This window comes from Oryzias latipes, chromosome 3 (assembly GCF_002234675.1).
Source record: "Oryzias latipes chromosome 3, ASM223467v1".
Lineage (NCBI taxonomy): Eukaryota > Metazoa > Chordata > Actinopteri > Beloniformes > Adrianichthyidae > Oryzias > Oryzias latipes.
In genome coordinates, this window is record NC_019861.2 from 16515364 (window position 1) to 16532684 (window position 17321).

The 17321-nt window shown below is 38.9% G+C and overlaps 1 protein-coding gene across 2 annotated transcripts in view; it reads right to left on the reverse strand.

Annotated features, from left to right (window-relative positions):
* Positions 1–1428: 1428 nt before the first annotated feature.
* The window catches only part of rasa3 (RAS p21 protein activator 3), a 48592-nt gene continuing 32699 nt past the window's right edge, over positions 1429–17321 (reverse strand). Inside the window, exons 6-25 of one of the 2 annotated variants that reach the window (XM_023953392.1) lie at positions 16280–16360; positions 16108–16180; positions 15373–15446; positions 15180–15284; positions 13691–13847; positions 13472–13620; positions 13269–13383; positions 13071–13145; positions 12866–12989; positions 11880–11986; positions 10400–10477; positions 10204–10281; positions 9981–10054; positions 8937–8996; positions 6617–6723; positions 5997–6079; positions 5707–5915; positions 5508–5611; positions 5214–5397; positions 1429–4640 (exon numbers count right to left, since the gene is read on the reverse strand). In XM_023953392.1, coding sequence (XP_023809160.1) covers positions 4565–4640; positions 5214–5397; positions 5508–5611; positions 5707–5915; positions 5997–6079; positions 6617–6723; positions 8937–8996; positions 9981–10054; positions 10204–10281; positions 10400–10477; positions 11880–11986; positions 12866–12989; positions 13071–13145; positions 13269–13383; positions 13472–13620; positions 13691–13847; positions 15180–15284; positions 15373–15446; positions 16108–16180; positions 16280–16360 — 2113 coding nt within the window. In that variant the 3' untranslated portion in view covers positions 1429–4564. The remainder of the gene's footprint in view (positions 4641–5213; positions 5398–5507; positions 5612–5706; positions 5916–5996; positions 6080–6616; positions 6724–8936; positions 8997–9980; positions 10055–10203; positions 10282–10399; positions 10478–11879; positions 11987–12865; positions 12990–13070; positions 13146–13268; positions 13384–13471; positions 13621–13690; positions 13848–15179; positions 15285–15372; positions 15447–16107; positions 16181–16279; positions 16361–17321) is intronic. The other variant, XM_011490324.3, reaches the window with a different exon arrangement.

Consider the following 17321-nt stretch of genomic DNA (forward strand, 5'->3'; position numbering starts at 1 on the left):
ACTCCCAGGAGAATCAGTTAAAAAGTTGTCAAAATATTATTCAATTTAAACGGATTTATAAAGCAAAACAAATTAGTTTGTACAAACTTGATTGTTGAATGGAATGTTTGGAATGTATCTGCTAAATGAATGGAAAGTAATTACTGTGTTCATTTGAACTGTATATGGTAAAATCTGAGCACAGGTGATGGTGTGAGTAATGTAAATATGATGCAATGTTTAAAAGGGAGCAGACAATTATACGAATTGTATTCTTCAATTCTGCTCCAATCTAATCATAAAAATGTTCAATATTGTAAGACAAACATGTAAACATATTGGACAATCAATAATTTTCATGAAAGGAACAAATAAATGAATGAATGAATGAAATGAATGAATGAAGTTGTAATATAAACGTTAAGTGAAGTGAGCACAGCATCATGTAAATAAATGTTATTTTTTAATTCAAGGTCCGTATTTATTGTATGTGTGAGGCAAACGCATGAGGGCATTTTAATGTAGCAGTTAATCTGAGAAAAAAAATATTTATTTTGGTGGGATGAGGAGTGACATGATGCCCCAGTTTAATTATGAATGAAATTAACACAAAAATGGACTTTCCTTAATTTACTTAGTGGAAACTGAAATCAAAAAGCACAAAACAACTCCTCCAAATTAGACTGAGAAATATGACACTTTATCTATATTTAATTTTTTTCTTGTGCAGCTTTAAAATTCTGTAAACCTTTCTGCAAAGAAGACTACCATCTTTCTTTTTATGTATTGTATTTTCTGTTTTGTGCTGAGTATTTAAATCAGTAAATATAACAACTGCTGTAAAAATAGTAGTGCATGAAGGTTAGAACATATGGCAAGTAAGGGCCCCCATGCAGATCTGATCCCTTCACTGAAAAAATATATAGTCTATCGTTAAAGCTAGATTACTCAATTTAAACAAATTTACTTTGAGAAGACTAATAAAAGTTCAGTTTGGCTTATGAAATTGGGTGCTGGAAAGAAAAAGTAAACCCTGCTGATAAAAAATAAAACTAAAAAAATAAAGAAGAAATTTTGTGGCCTTATTAAAAGCTCTGACAGATGGTTAAGACTGTGATCCTGCAGCAAAAACATCAATGAATAGAACAGTGAGACTAAACTGATAAAGTGTCGACACAAATACTGACAGGCAGTTATTGTCACAGCAGTCTCATAAACAGTACTTCAATATTGTGACCTACAGGGCAAAATCCTTAGATTTAAATTTAAATATAGTTTTAAAGTCAATAAATATTTTATATTTTACATTCTACAAAACTACATTTTGATGGCCTTTTTAAAAATAATGAATCAAGCTTGAGCTCAACATAATTTTTCATTCATATCCTGTGGAACTCCTTCATGAACAACTTTCATCATGAGCTTAAAAAAACAGACCACACATTTGCATTAATGTCAGTTTCATTTAGTTTCTCAGGGCAAAAAACATCACTCTTTCACTCTTTCATTCAGCTGTTTTTATATACACATTTAACACACTTATTTTAATACTTTTAAAATATTTGTACAAAATACACTGTTCTCCCTTTATATGACTGGTTTGTCTGGAAAAAAGTCTGCAGGAGTGAAATGTTTAAACTGGGACATTATTGCATATCATCTGTATTGCATAACTCTTTCCCGAAATTGTGGGTGTCGAGAAAAGAAAGAAAAACGATGGAGCATTTACTGGAACTGATGTCACGGCAAAAACTCAGAGATTAGAAGATAATCGTGAAAGTTTTTTTAAAACCAGAACATGACAATAAATATGAGCTTCACACACCTGAGGAGAGTTAGTAACTGCCAAAAACACACACTGAAGACACTTTAGGAGAAAAAAATTAACACTTTCATCATTGTGTTGACTGGACATCAAAACTGAAAAGAGGGCGTGGAATCAGATCACAAAGGAGAAACATTGTTTTACCATAAAAACCAGGCAGTGGTGGTATTAACAAGTGGCAATTGGCCCGTGGGACAGAACCTGTAACTTCTTGGGTTGGCTCAATCACACTTTCAAACACAACATGCACTCTCCTCAGCCATTCATCTCAAGATATGTGTGACAAATATAGAGAAAAAATGAGTCAAAACTGTTGAAAATCACCTGAATTGTTCAACCCATTTGACACAGAAAAAACACATTTCTAAAACTATTGGTCAACTGTTTTTGAAACAGTTTAGACATGAGCTTAATTATATATATATAAAAAATTCTTAACGATGACTTTTTTTGTTTGTTTTTCCTTAAATAGATCCTAAAAAAGTGATGACTGGCACTGGTTGGGATCCTGCTTTCTAGGGATTGCCCCATGAGGCTAAAACACAAATATACTTATGGAGAACACAAAATTCACATGTAGCTTGCAGACTGGTCCACTGGCACGCTAAGTACATCTATACTTCACATGCAATCAATGGTTTGGCAAAAGTTAGTCAGATAGAGCGCCTGCCTTTGGATAGAATGGAGCAATGCAATCAATTAGCATCCTGTACCTACAACAAATTTTTCCTAAGGATGCAGACTTCTCAAAGTTTTGCAAAAACGTTAGAGAATTAATCAAAATGTTGAAAAAATAACTTTTATAATTTGCTTTTTGCTGTATTATTAGCTTCACGACAGCAGAACCTTTGATTTTTGCTTCTAACGTGTACCTGTAACATGAGCCTGAGCTGCAAGGGATTTTTTTGGCCTGATGACTTGGAGATGTAAGATCAGAGTTCTGCTCCAGCTGTCAGTGTTTCTCAGCAAAAATACCTTTAGAAAATTTACGAAAACACCCCCCAGAGGATGAAACTTTCTCTTAGACGAGAGCAGCTGCAGAGCTGAAGCAGAGCGGCGAGGAGGCGGGGGGAATGTGAACTTTTTTGCTTTAGGTGTAATAGGTTTTACCAGAAAATCAATGTGAACATTTTAATTAATGTTAAATGCATGGAGCAAAAGGTTCCTGGTGGAAGTCCCTGCTGGGTTCTTTCACTGAAGACTCAACATATTCACTGAAACGGCACAATTCTTCTATTTTGCAGCAGTCACGCTGCGCTAACTGGTGCTTCCTTAGTCTGTGTGGTGTACCCTGTATCCTATCCAATAAAATGTTTCCATCTTTGACCACAAACTGGACAAAGTATGCACTGAGAATGTTTGGATGGGTGTCAATAAAGTTAGGACATTATGGAACGACATTTACAGAAGTTGAGTGCAACAAAAACAGGCCGAAAGCTAGTTTTGGAAACTCCTGCATGGGTTTCTTCTTCTGTTCAACTCTGCTGCCATAAAATCTTCAGTTCTGCATTGCATCACGTTGTGGTACTATTTAAAAAAGCGCCTTTCTCATGTCCAAAGAACAAGACCAAAAATCTGTATATATTTTCACATATTGTGGCTGAATTTGACGTATTCTTAGGGCTGTTTCTTTTCTGTTACGAACAATTTTCTTTTTAATGTCTTGATGCCTATTGATGCAAATATGCACCAAACCGCTCCCGCTCCATAATTACCTTAATTTAGCATCTACCTGAAAGCAAAAAACAACAACCAAAAAAACAGAGTTTTTTTCCTATTTGGAAATAAATTCTGGTATCAAGGGGTTAATTTTGGTACACAAGATTGATCGTACCATAAGGATTTTAACCCTACCCTGGCTGTCTGTTTTGGAAACGAAACCGGTTTTGAGGTCTTCCTTTCTCCTTCTATTCCCAGAAGCTGGTTTTAACTGAGGCCTCAACTACGAATCCACAAACTCATCCAAACATTTAAATAGGCCAAGAAGAAACTTATTGTCCCTTAAAGACAATGAGGCTCAGCATGATGATGACAAGGCTTTAAAAGACAATATGTGCATTGGGAGATGTGCAATTCCCATCATGCCTTCTTTTAGTTTGGGCCCAGTGATCCCTTTCTTGTGTTGCTTGGTCAATCGGCTCAGGGCAAAGCCTAAAAAGAAACCTGAAAAGTGGAAAAAAAATGATTCCTTCCTGTTCTCTGAAGTTTGGTCAGTTATGTAACAAATACAACAGATCATTTCAACAATATATAAAAAAAAAATAACCAGGCAAAAAAAAAGCTTTCTGAAAGTCTGCAGCAAAGTTTGTTCTTCCATGAATCCAGAGGCATTTAAAGTGCATGTTGGTCACTGTCCGAACTGTCCAGTGAAAAAATTTGATCTCTCATCACATCACAGATGAGCTTGTGCTGTATCTTTATCTTTCCCCTTCTCAAAGCTGGTCCTCCATGTTTCCCCCTCTCACCTGGAGATTTTTCTCCAGGCTTGATGTGATGGAGATTCGTCCGTTCAAATTTGGCAGCTGAAGCTGAGCGATTCGGCTAATCAGGAGTCACTTGCTGCCACCCCCAACAGAGTCAGAGTTATCTTTCAGAGTTTTTTGGCATGGACACAATCTCATTTTCTTTAGAAAAAAAAATAGAAAGATTAAAAGTCGACACTAGAATCCTGGGTCTGTTTGGGTGCACTTCCCCAGAGTTTGGAAAAGTATGCTGCTTCTGGCAAAATTTGGAGCAAAAATAAAACATATTGAGCCAGTGTTAGATAGAGTAGGTGGAGTTTTCAGCCTGCTGGTGAACATAGCACTGAAAACTCTTGTCTCCAATAGGATGTTCCCTGGAAAAAAAAGAAGAAACAAGTGTTGAAGATGGAGCGAATGAAGCAGAAAAGAGTACAAGTCTACCACCTGTTGGCAGAAAAGGAGAACTTTTCACTACCTATAAACACAAAAATCGTGTTTTTGGTGTTTTGACATGTTCTTGTGGCATTTTCTGATGATGGAGGACATATATAAAGAAAACTAAGCTTCCTAATTGAGTATTTTTTTAATTCAATTTCAGTGAATCAGAAGTAGACGAAACAAAATGCAGTTTGAAAAGGAGCTTATTTGAGTCGTAGAAGATACAATGCTCCCTGCTCAGCTCCGAGCAGCAAGGAGGAGAAAGAGAGCAGAGGAACTGCATGCCAACAGTCCCTCTCACAACTCAGAGGTGAATTTACAATCAACTACTGCTGCTCTGCAGAACCTATGTCATAGAAAATAACACAGGTTTTTTGATTTTGCCTAAAGACGGCATCATCATAATTAAAAGACCACTGGGAACCCTTTTACGGTAGATTAAAGAATAGTTGGGGTGAGACTTTAACAATCTAATATTCTGCAATAAACAAAAGGAAATCCAAACATACTGGCTGCCTATCTTTGTCTTCTTGAACTTGTCCCGTTTGTACTTGGTGTGCTGTTGCTCCAAGGTCTGCACGGCTGAAATGATCTGCTTCAGGGTCTTATAGGTCTCCTGAGGGTCATCTATGACAAAGCTGGAGTACTCTTCCTGCTCTGGCCCGTCATATACCGACTTACTGCCACAAGCCTCTGCAGCAGACATCAAGCAGCGATGAGGAGGAGGATGGAACAAAAGGCAAAAGCTTTAGAATGAGTTCAGGCGCATTTAGAAAGCAGAAAAGCTGTTATCTGTGTCTCACCTTGCATCTTGATCAGCTTGGTCATATATGTGCTAAAGAGGGAATAAATTCTCTCCGTTTCTCTGTCTCCATCAACGTCTAGCTGGATATTTGCCGGGAGACCCCTGGAAACAGATGTATATGGATGTATAAGGATGAGAAGAGTGGACATAAAGAAGAGAAATGCATTGCTTAATGGATGTGAAAGATTTCCTTGTACCCAGTGCACGGCGTACACCCAGGAGCCGTGTCTGCTGAGTGCTTACAGCAGAGCCAGTGGCCGTTGAGGTAGGCTGAGGGATGGTAAGTGCTCAGACGTTTGCGGTTGCATTGGCTCACTTTGGTCAGGATGTCGATCCAGTCGCGGGCCTCCACGCAGTTGTTGGCCTGGATGTAGAGAGCTCGCTCTGGCTGGATGACCTGGAACATCTGGAGCACGGAGAAGAAAACGACAAGTCAGAGAGACATGTGCATGCTTTTGGGAGATCTTCTGGCCCAGAAGGTACTCACGTTTTTCATTTTGAAAGACTCCTCTTCCAGCCGCTCCACAGCCAGGATGTTTTCTATAGGAATGCTGCAGAGAGCTCCCTCACCTGGATGTGACAGGTATTACAGGTAAGGAGCAGAAAACAAGTACATCTGGAGAATTCTTTAAAATTATAACTAGATTGAGAGTAAAGTATGACACTAGCAACATCAATATATAGGGTTGTAGTTTAATTATTACTGATCAAATGCATGCCTTGGACAAAAAAAAGAGATTTGTTGTTATAGCTCACTTAATAACTTAGTAAATTGGACGGGTTGGACTGAAACAATTTTTGTGATATGAAATATTTTGCTTTTGTAAACCAATTTAAGTAAAATGCTTTTTAGGATGTTTTCTAGCTTTTTTGTGCATCATGTAAGCAACAGAAAAAATGAGATCAAACTGCAAACCCTTCTCTTTTTTTGTCACTGCAAGAACAGTTCAAGTTTGCAGATGCAAAGAAAGCTAAACTGCGTAAAGGTTTACCAATTTTCTTCTTTTTTCCAAACATATTCTTATTGTTCAACACATACATTGAGAAAATACAACATCATCAGAGATACCCGTTAGCTGATCCATTAACGCTGCACACCTCCCTCACCTTTGGTTTTGTGGTAGGTGAACTCATGATTGGTGAGGCGGAACCATCTCTTCTTGAAGTTTTTCATTCCAAACCGTTTCCTTCCTTGAGCTCGCTTAATCATAAACCTACGACGAAACAGGAAGCACAAACTTGTTTCCATAAAAAACTGTAAATGTGGGACTGAACTTTCCCTCATCCGGCTCCCTTATGTCTATCTGCAGTGCTCAAAGAGTGCAGAGCGTGAATGTAGGGAAGCACTACATAAGTTAAGCATACAAAATATCCTTGAAAAGAGCCCTATGCTATGAATATCTTTGGTTTATCAGTCCATACACATGCTAGCATACAGCAACCACTGCTGTAACTGTAGGTGTCAGTACAGCACTCATAGACTCATCAGTTTATGAGAGAAAAAAATAAATCAGGTGAGGAAAAAGCGCAAACATACCAGTGATTTTCCATTTTTGTTTACATTTTTGTCACATTCAATTATTAAGGTGACTTTTTTAGCGTCACAACAAACAATGAATGTGAAGTTTTATAAGTAAATAACAGATTGTTGAAGAAAGCATAACCCTGAATTTCATTTTTGTCCATAAATCAGTTTTTCCAGAATTAATTTTTGACTGATCATTTAAAAAAAACCCGCAAAGCTTTATATTTGAGTCCTACTATTTGGCAAACTTCTTGCTATCTTGCTTATGTTTATCTTGTTGAACTGATCAAATACCTTTTATTATCTGAGTGCTTCAGAATAGAAGATAAGTAGCTGTGCAAAAGCCATTTTAATTGGCCAATGAGAACATTTTAATGTTATAGACATAGTTAGGCAAAAGTATAATGTAAACACGGCTCATGTAAACATGTAAAACCACTGGTAGGGTCTTTGAAGGAAGAGTAAACAGCAGGATGTCCTTTGTTTTAGAGATTTAGGGTGATAACATGAACACAAATGGCAGGCGGCCAAATGCATATAGGACTGATGCATACAAAATATTTTAAGTTCTTTATATCTCGTCACAATCTGACCCACATGGGTCTTTTTAAATAGTTTTGGAGATGCTTCAGGCCGATATGATACAGTGAAAGCGCAAAAGAAGGGAGAGAGAAAAAAGGTGCCAGACTGGTTTCACATTTATCTATCGCAGTAAATAAAAACAGTTGTTTTTCTTTCTGCATTCTTTTTTTATTTTTATGTACAGCACCTTGAGCTGTTTTGTACATGAAAGGTGCTATATAATAAAAAAAAAATTTGAATTTGAATCAGGAGCAGACCAGAAAATGTTTGAAAAAGATTGCACTTGTGACGTAGAAAATACGTCTGGCAGACTACAAGCTCTCTGCTCTGCTCCATTCTAAGGCATACCCTTATAGACAAATAGATCCATGTACGTCTTTGTTTTCTTTCTCTGTACAGTGGAAGAGCTCCAATATATTGCACAACTTTTGTTTTACCGGTAATGTTATGTTAGGGGTTCGTGAGGGAGAGTGGGAGAGTGTGTAAACAGAGAGCTCTCAGCAACAGGGAGGAGAAAGAGGTCAGGGTTGCTCTGGTCTACGGAGTTAATGAACTACTGCAGAAACAATGTCCAAGAAAACGGCACAATTTTTCCCCATTTTGCCTGAAAACAGCATAATCATAATTAAAAGACCGCTAAAATCGATTAATAGATGATTAGAGTGGGATTATAATATGTAAATGACTGAGAAGGCCTCATTTAAAAAAAATCTGTTCTGCACACAAACCTTAAGGTGTCTCAACAAGAGAGAATTACAAATAAGAAAGCATAATTTGTGTGCATTGCAAAAATAAAGCATAAAGTGATGTTCTTAGTTATTACTTCAAAGTTTTATGCATTTGGCCCCTGTTTTGTAAGCACCAAAACTCTCCCATAGGTACATTTTTGTCTTTTCACCATCGCCACAGAGCTCCGGTTTCACATTTCATGACTATAAAGTGTATACAGAGTCAGGATGGGGGCGGCTCAGGAATACTCGTAGAGGAATCAACTCCTGCGTTTGCGTGTCTCGCAAGGTGAGTAACAAAACAGGCCATTAGCAACGGTAACTCTTTCTAGGTAAGCAGGCTTGAAGCTAACACTTTACTTCACACAGTAAGAATACGGTAACACATTGACAGACCTAATCATCCAAGGATGTAGCAGCACTTTTTTCTTTAAAGGTGAGAGTAGAGTCTAAAGTAAAGTGCAGCGGCGTCTACAGTGGTGGATGACGTTTGGCTTTCCAAGGTGGGAATGGGGTGGTCAACGTAAAAACACGGGAGGGTGATCACAGAGGGGGGTGGGGTTTGTATACTTTTATATGGAGAAGCTCTTACCTGCCCTTCGTGCCTTTAGACCCCTTAGCATCAACCCTCTTTATAGTGACCTTTAAACTCCTATGCCCGGTAGCAGAAACAAAAGAGGGTGGGGAGGTTGATGAGTGAAGCTAGCTTCTTATGGAAGCTTCTCCTTACAGCGTGGATTGTGACCCCATCGCACTAACGGCCGCATTTTTCAAGGTCACCGGCACAACTATAAAAGCTAAAGTTGGGCTCCTTTTTGGTGCAGAGTTGAATGAAAATCTGTGTGCAACAGTCCCCTCTCGGACACTTTTTGGGTTCATCCAGAATGACGTTGCTGACAGAGGGACACAGTTTCTCCATAAACAGAAAGGATTTTACTCATTAAAAAAAAAAACTCAAAGGAAAGCAGTAAGAAGACCCTCCAGATGCAAAGAGGAAGGGACTCCACTCCTCCCTTGCTGGTAATTCCTCACCCTGAGTATGGTTGACACATATTAACAATGGGGATGTCCCAGACGACACCTAAATAACACGCTCTTTGACAAACTCTTCAACTGTTTATGCAATTAATGTGAATTAACTGATTCTGACGCAGAGAAAAGCTGCTTTAATTATCGGCTTTGCCCCGATATGGAACATATTACTGACCTACAGTGTTTTATAACAGCACTGCTTTTCTCTGCGACAGAATCCGCTGAAATTAGGTGCATAAACGGTTGAAGAGTTTTGGTAGTCAACCAAGGGAGCTAAAGGGTTAAATCCTGTTCTGAGTAAAACTGGTATTCATAGATGCAGAAATGGACTGCAGACTTGGCTGGTTAAGTGACAGCTTTTAGAAGAGCACACCCATCTCCACGTGCTGAGGTGCAAATTCCCACTGTACCTACCTTTAAGTATCAGAGTTGTCCAAGTCAACCCTTTCTGTACATAAATAATGCAAATGATAACGTCCTCCACTACAACAGACGCTGAAATAACTTAAACAAGTTAGAATCGAATGGACCAAAAACCACAAAGACATGATTTTTGCTTAGTTCTTTCTACTAATGAAGGGTTGTTGGGATGCTGGTTCCTTACCCCTCTTTGAGCATGATTGGCGTTTCAATGCTCTTCTGATCCCATTTGCCAGAAGTGGAAATCAGGTCCAGGAACTGCAAAGATCCCCACCCAGGAGTTAGTCAGGGAAAAGTATAATGCAAATGTTTGTAACACATTTATATGTTATTAAAGGCCAAGTATGGTGACACATCTGACAGGCAGGAATCCGATTCATTGGGTTAGAGGAAAACTAAACACTCACATTCTTTACAGCGTCTGCATATTTTTGCTCATTGAAGTAGTCATAAAAGGAAGCCATGTAGGACTCTTTGAAGTTGGCCTTGGAGAGATTACAAGAAAAACAAAATACATCAATATGTTGTGGATGAATAGAACACTGTACCAAAGACAAATGATTAGTTTGGAGAGGAGAAAAAGCATTGAGCTACAACACTCACAGATTTAGATTTGGCAAGACTTCCCAGCGTCTGGATCGTCTTTGAGATGAGGGTGAGGGTTCGGGAGGTAGCAGGATCCTGTAAACACGAGGAGACAGGTCGACCATCAGTCGTCCACTATACTGGTTAAAGCAGGGGTCTGCAGCCTGAGGTTCTGCAACAACATGCATCTTTCATCCCTCTATTCTGGCTATAAGGCTTTGAAAACTGAAAAAAATAAATAAAGTGTGGTCATTTGGATATATAGGGCAAAGTCTTTACTTGGTGAAGCTTAAGATTAATTGTTTGAAGTGTTTTGCAGCATTGTGCTCTGCAATTCTTCAGGAAAGCATACAAATACACAGAGAAAAAGATGGTTAAAAGCATAATCTAGTACACTATTCTTATCTCCTGCTGCACAACACAGTCTAGATTCTCTTCAAATGAAAATATGCAAAAAATACATATCTGCACGTACATGTAGGTAAATGCATATGCATGTTTTTACATATATTTCATGCTCAATCCAAAACATCCTAAATGCGATCATCTTGTAATTCAGTACTGAGTCGAAACTACAGCACTAAAAAAACTAAAAAAAAAAATTCACTAAAAACATTTGTTGCACACCTATGCAATTTTTGTTATAAAACAAAACTTTCCATTTTAGCTTAAAATAATAAACTCTTAATTCAAGTAGCTTATGCTGCAACAGAATGATATTATATGACACATGGTACCTTGTATAAATTTAAACTATAGCTATATTTAAATAAGTCTATTTACATAGTGTAACAGTGAGATCATGTTAAAATACCACTCTGATCATCTTTTGATCTATTTTAAAAGCATTCCTATTGGTGTTCTAATTATAATAATGCTGTTTTTAGCCAAAATAAAAAAAAAACTTTAGTTTCTGCAGAAGAACAGTAGTTCCTTAAAAATTCATCTCTAAATAAGTCATCTGTTGGTTCGGAGCAACCCTTTCCCCTTACTCATTACTGAGATGCTCTGTTTATGCACTCTCCCTTTAGCTTACAGCCCTTCACAACCCCAACCTAACATTAGCGGTGCAACAAAAATGGGGAGCAATATCAGAGCTGTCCTGCCGTACAGTTTTGAGCCAGATACCAGCTCCGATGAGGAAAACAAAGATGTACGTGGATCAAGTCGTCTGCAAGTAGATGTTTTTAATAGTCAGAAATGTGATTTTAAGCTACATTTTCTTTAAATATGTCCTTCATCACCCGAAAAATGCCAAAAGAACGTATTAAAAATACCCAAAACAAAATTTTTTTTTCAGAGTGGGTCTTTAAAGGAAGTCTTTTTGTAGACTGAATTTAAGTCTTGACTTATCCCTGATAAAAGACACATGATCAAAAATGATACATTTTTCATAAAACATGCAGTGCAAATTTTGGCTTATTTTTTTTAAACCATATAGAATGTAACTACATGTGCATGTTTTGAGTATGGTGCATGTGTTGAACATCAGACTCACTGGATGGTGGGGGCGCAGGTGGAACAGGTTAGGGGAGAGAATAGCTGGGGCGAAGAAGCGGAGGAAGATGAAACTGCTGACTGCTGTGTATCGGACGTCTTGGTCAACTAGAAAGTAAAATAAAATAATAATAATAATAATGGATTGGATTTATCTGCGCTTTTCAAGACACTCAAAGCGCTTACATTGTGTCCATTATTCATTCACTCCTCATTCATGCTTGGTGATGGTAGACTGACAGAGGCGTGGCTGCCATTTCGCGCCTACGGCCCCTCTGACCATCACCGGTATCATTCATACACATTCACACACCAGTGGAGCCACACTGGAGGGAATACAATTCATTCTTTATCTCTGTTGCCTTATTTGGCAATGTATATGCCACAGTGCAGTTTTAAAAACTTCTAATTAGATTTTAAAAAAAATCTCAGAAGTGAAACATTTTTTTGTATGACATTTTGGAGATTTAAAACTCATTGAGGCTTTAATACCCTTTGTGCTATCCTAGGCACTTTAACATTGGGAGTTGGGTCATCTGGACCCCACTAGACAGTGCGCTGAACCTTTTTTTTCCAATAATTTGTGATCTTCACTGGTGTCCATGGATTACATGAAATCTTACCACCTTTATCATGGTAGGGAGAACACATCAATGTAAGGGTGGGGTCATAGGCTAGCACAAGGGATACAGTAAAAAATGTTTTTTTTTACTGTACAGGAAGTATTTCTTCCTGTAACCAGCAGGAGGCACCCTGATACAAGAAATGACCTTCATTGTTCCACAGATGACCATAAGGGGTAAATGGGAGGCTTCAGTTGTTTAGAGTTTGACACAGCCCACAGAGGACAAAAAGCCTTTCAGTAAATCCAGTGTATAAAAAAGAGAGCGTCCTCAGCCCTTTCACACATCCTGCTCTTCACTGTTTCCTCATTTGCTTTTGCCTGTTACCAGCTGTGCCCGGTAAGCTTTTCAGGAAGCGGGTTACCTTGGAAACGAGTGGCGGCGGACTCTCTTAAGGAGAAGAAGATGTCACACATGACGGTGGGACAGCGGACCCCAGAGGTGGTGATGACATTGAAGATCCGGTCCACGTACTGGCGGAGGTTCTCCTGAGGAGGGGAGGGAGATTGGAGGCGTCACACGCTGTGGACTACGTGGAGAACGCACAGAGAAGTGCCCCTGCTTCTTACCCTGTTCGTCTCCAAGTTCTCTGACTCTTTGAGCTTGACAGGATCGATTTCACAGGGTTTGTGTTCGGTGCAGATCTATGATAAGGTATTGAACCACAATAAGTCAATGTGCAGCTGAACCCTCAGGCAGGAACAAGGGTTACAAACAGGATAAAACATGTGCACGCTGTACGGAGTGTTAGGGAACCGCTTCCATACCTCATCTACGATTGGCTTAAGTGTGACTTGTAGATAGTGCATCCCTGCCAGCTTCATGGTTTCGTCGATACATTTGGAAGTCAATGAATTTCCCCGGAAAATGGTGTTTGGATCCCTGAAATAAGAGGGAAAAGTTTTATTTTTTTATGCAGTAAAAATAGGAACAATGTCATCATCTCTAATTGAAGTCCTCAGCCACTCACTGTGTGCGGTTGACTTCAGCGTGTGCGATGGCGCTGATAAAAGGCACTACTTTGCCATAGTGGAGAAAGAGACGGACAAGCGGAATGGCGGCTTCCTGTTTTTCCCGACACACCTCCCCCAGGATATGAGCGGTGGACGCAGACACAGGCTGAGTTGGGACAAGAGGGAGTAAAACAGTGGGACTGGCGTTTGAACATCCGAGGAACTCCTTCACAAACCTCCACGTTGGCAGAGTCCAGCAGCAGGTCTCTGAGGGGGTTGTAGTGTTCGGAGGGAAAGACGTGGTCCTCGGTGTAAACGATGTTCAAGCGCAGAGAGCCCAGGTCCTCCACCTTTACAGACTTCCCGCCATTCTCCCGGGGCTGCAGAAAGTACCTGAAAAAAGGAATCCCACACTGATGGATTCAGATTAAAAAAACTGATAGTTGAAGAAATACAGACAAATAAAACAGCCTAATCCCTTTAATTGTTAAGAAAATGATCATATAAAGTAATCCTATTTGCAGCAATTACAAACCACATCCACTCTACAGGGACCAAATTATTTTGTACTTCCTGACAAACGATTGTAACTAAAGCAGATATTCTGCAAGTTATTTTTAACTCCCAAAACCAACCACTTACTTTTCCCAGACTATCAGATTATATTACAACTGAACTTTGCTGAGTCATTATTTTCAACTCTTCCATTGTTAAATCAAACTCCTCCCCTGATCAGTACCAACATATCCATAAACCACAGATGGGCAGTTACTCTGATTTACTGCATTTACCTACTCTTTTGTAAATATCCTTTTTCCTAAAAGTAGTTTCATATTTGCACTAGTATGTTGGTATATTTTCATAATATTTTTGCAAACTGAAATCCATAGTTACTATAGTTGTTCTACGATTAAAGGGTTTAGAGAAATCAAATGTCAGTGAGACGGCAAAAGTCTATTGAGTGTTGCAGGAGTGTTCTGGCGCCTCCCACTCTGTCTTGCTCCACAACTTCCCCAGCCAGTAATCACCACCAGTGCATCTGAATGTGTTTGCCCCATTAGATCTGCTAATAGAGCATGGAGATATGAGGACAGAGTCCAGTCCAGTTTACAAGTGTTCATTGCTGTTTGTTCCCACAGATGAAGCGTCGTACGGGCAGAAAATAAATTCTCCCTTTAAACATTATAGTAATTCAAACAGGCGCGCGTTGCATCTGCAAAAAACACAGTAAGCTAAAAAGGGATCAGCTGAGCAACAGCTGCCTCATTATTTTGCTGTTATTAGGTCATATGTGCCAGGGTTTCAACAAGGACTTGAACTTAAAGTTCATCACCTGCCAGTAGCGGTCCATCCCCAGAAAACATACATTAAAAAGAAATCTAAGCATTAGCAAACACTTCAGTTAAACCAGAACATGAAGCGAACTCTGTTCACCATTAAAAATCCATCAAAATAAAGTCTGTCCTTAGACTTGATTTTTCCGTTAAAGCATATTCAACCAATAATCTGCAGATAATAATCCCTTCACGAAAGCTAATTTTTACAGTTACCTTTGTGCTTTCAAAAAAGTACTTAAAAATGTGTAGTTTTGCATTTTTTAAATGCTTTTGAATGCTTGAGGTTAATCATTCTTTTGAATATAAATTACATTAAATTTAATGGAACAGAAAAACTGTTATCAGTACAACAGGAAGCCAATCAATAACCATCAACCATTGCTCCTACCAGGCATCGTGCACACCAGCTTGGCCCAGGACCCGCAGAGGGACGCGCACGCCTCCCAGGAATTCGTCCCCGAACTTCAGATTGCTGGCGTTCCACAGATCCACCCTGACCACCAATCATGTGTTAAAGTTATACCAGGAAGGAGGCATAAATGGCGACATAATGTTGTGCAGCAGGAATCCAACAGCCTTACCTCAGCGCTAGTTTGTCAACATCCTCCTCTTCAACATCAAACTGCCTCTTTGTGTAGCTTAATGGCCGCGTAACCTGCAAAACGCGGTCACGTCATTAGATATTTGAACAGAAACAAGTTTTTCATTGCAAAATACCTGGAATTGTAGTTTTGCCTCAATGTTTGATACCAAGTTGCAGAATTTGTGTGTACTCATGAAAAAGAGAGGATTGAGGGGGACAGAAGAACTAGGTACGTGCAGGGAGAGGGAAGGGGGTTAACGTCCTGGTTTGGAGTAAATAAGCGGGTTCTTGTCACTTCCAAATCAATGGGCCAGACTGTTTGGTTTGTCTGAATCAATCATACTCTTGTCCTGCTGTCTGTTGGTGCGGCAGCGAGGAGGCCAGAGGGAGGAGCAGAACAAAAATGTCACTTCAGAGCTACAGAGCGACACGGTTTACGAGGCCGCCCTGAAAGGAGGAGCCCCAAAAACAATCCAGTGTGTAGCTATTTAATGGCTGGAATTAAACACCAGTAAGTTTCCAAGCTGACCACATAAATGGTGGTCCTCCTTGTGTCCTGAGAGGGACTTTTCCTCTAAAGATTTCTACAGAATTTTAGGGTTTTAGTGGTTAGAAAAGAAAAAAAAAATTTTTTATGGCAGACAACACTAAAAAAGTATGATTATAGTTAAACGTTGTCATAGCAATATAAACAACAAACAGTGACGGATCATGCTGGACAATGGTGAAGTACCTCAAAGTAAAAAACCTCCTCAAACTGGGGATTGTTAGTTTTCCTCTTCACTTTGGTCTTCTTAGCTTCTGACCTGAAGTATTAAAAAAACAGCAAAGTAAAAAATAAAATAAAATCCCAAACAAATTTTTTACAAGATGTAACAGACAGAAAAAGATGTGGAGAAACTCGCCTGGAAGGACCGAGTAAGGAGACAGCTGCGTAGGGATCACACTGACCATTGATGATCGGAAGACCTTGGCACTCCAGCACTCTGCACAAAGAAATACATCATCACATGCAAGACTCAGTGCTTTGAAAGCACAAATCTGGTTATCAATGCCACAATAATAAATTCTATTTTAATTTCTGATTCACCAGGGTTAAGAAAAAATTTGATTCAAAATGCCTTTCCTACACTGCAAAACAGGCAATAAATCAGAGTTTCTTAAAATTTGAAAGAAAATTTTTAAAAATAAAATAAATACAAAAATCTACCAATGGGGTAGAAATATGGTTATTTAAGAAAAAAAAAGACATGTTTTCTTAAAATAAGATTATTTTACTATTGAAAATCTTTCTTTAAAAGGATTGTTTTTCTTGCAAGACAGGAAATAAAAAGTCTTTTAAGATTTCGTTGTTGCAGTGCATTGGTTTTACACTGTATTTATTTCCAAAGGAAAAAAATTAATACAGCCCTTTCTAGATCTATTTTCTTTGCCCCAATCAGGAAGTCTTCTCATTAAAGAGTCAGGTGACTAATAAATGAGAGTCACAAGCACAAATAACAAAATCTAATTCCATCAGCCCCCATGCACTTTCAGCGCAGCCACTAACTCTTTGATTTGGTTTCCAGCAGAACACTTCCCTAAAAGACAACAACAGCAAAATACAAATAAAAATATCCCCAAAGTTTCCAAATTTGTTTTGAGCTTTTTAAAAACCCACTCTGATCATCTCTTGATCTATTGTAAAATCGTTCCCAGTGATCTCGTAATTAGGATTATTCAATTTTTTAAGCTAAAATCAATAAACCTGTGTCATTTTCTTACACATAGTTTCTGCAGAGTGGGAGTGTTTCATTAGAATTGGGAGCAGTACAGTGCAAATCCCACCCCTCTTCCCCTCCCATTGCGTAAAGTGGAGCAAACCAGGAAGTGTGTGGCCCCTCAGTGTATTTTCTAAGTCACAAATTAGACCTTTTCACACTGCGTTCTTTTCGTGATTCACCACAA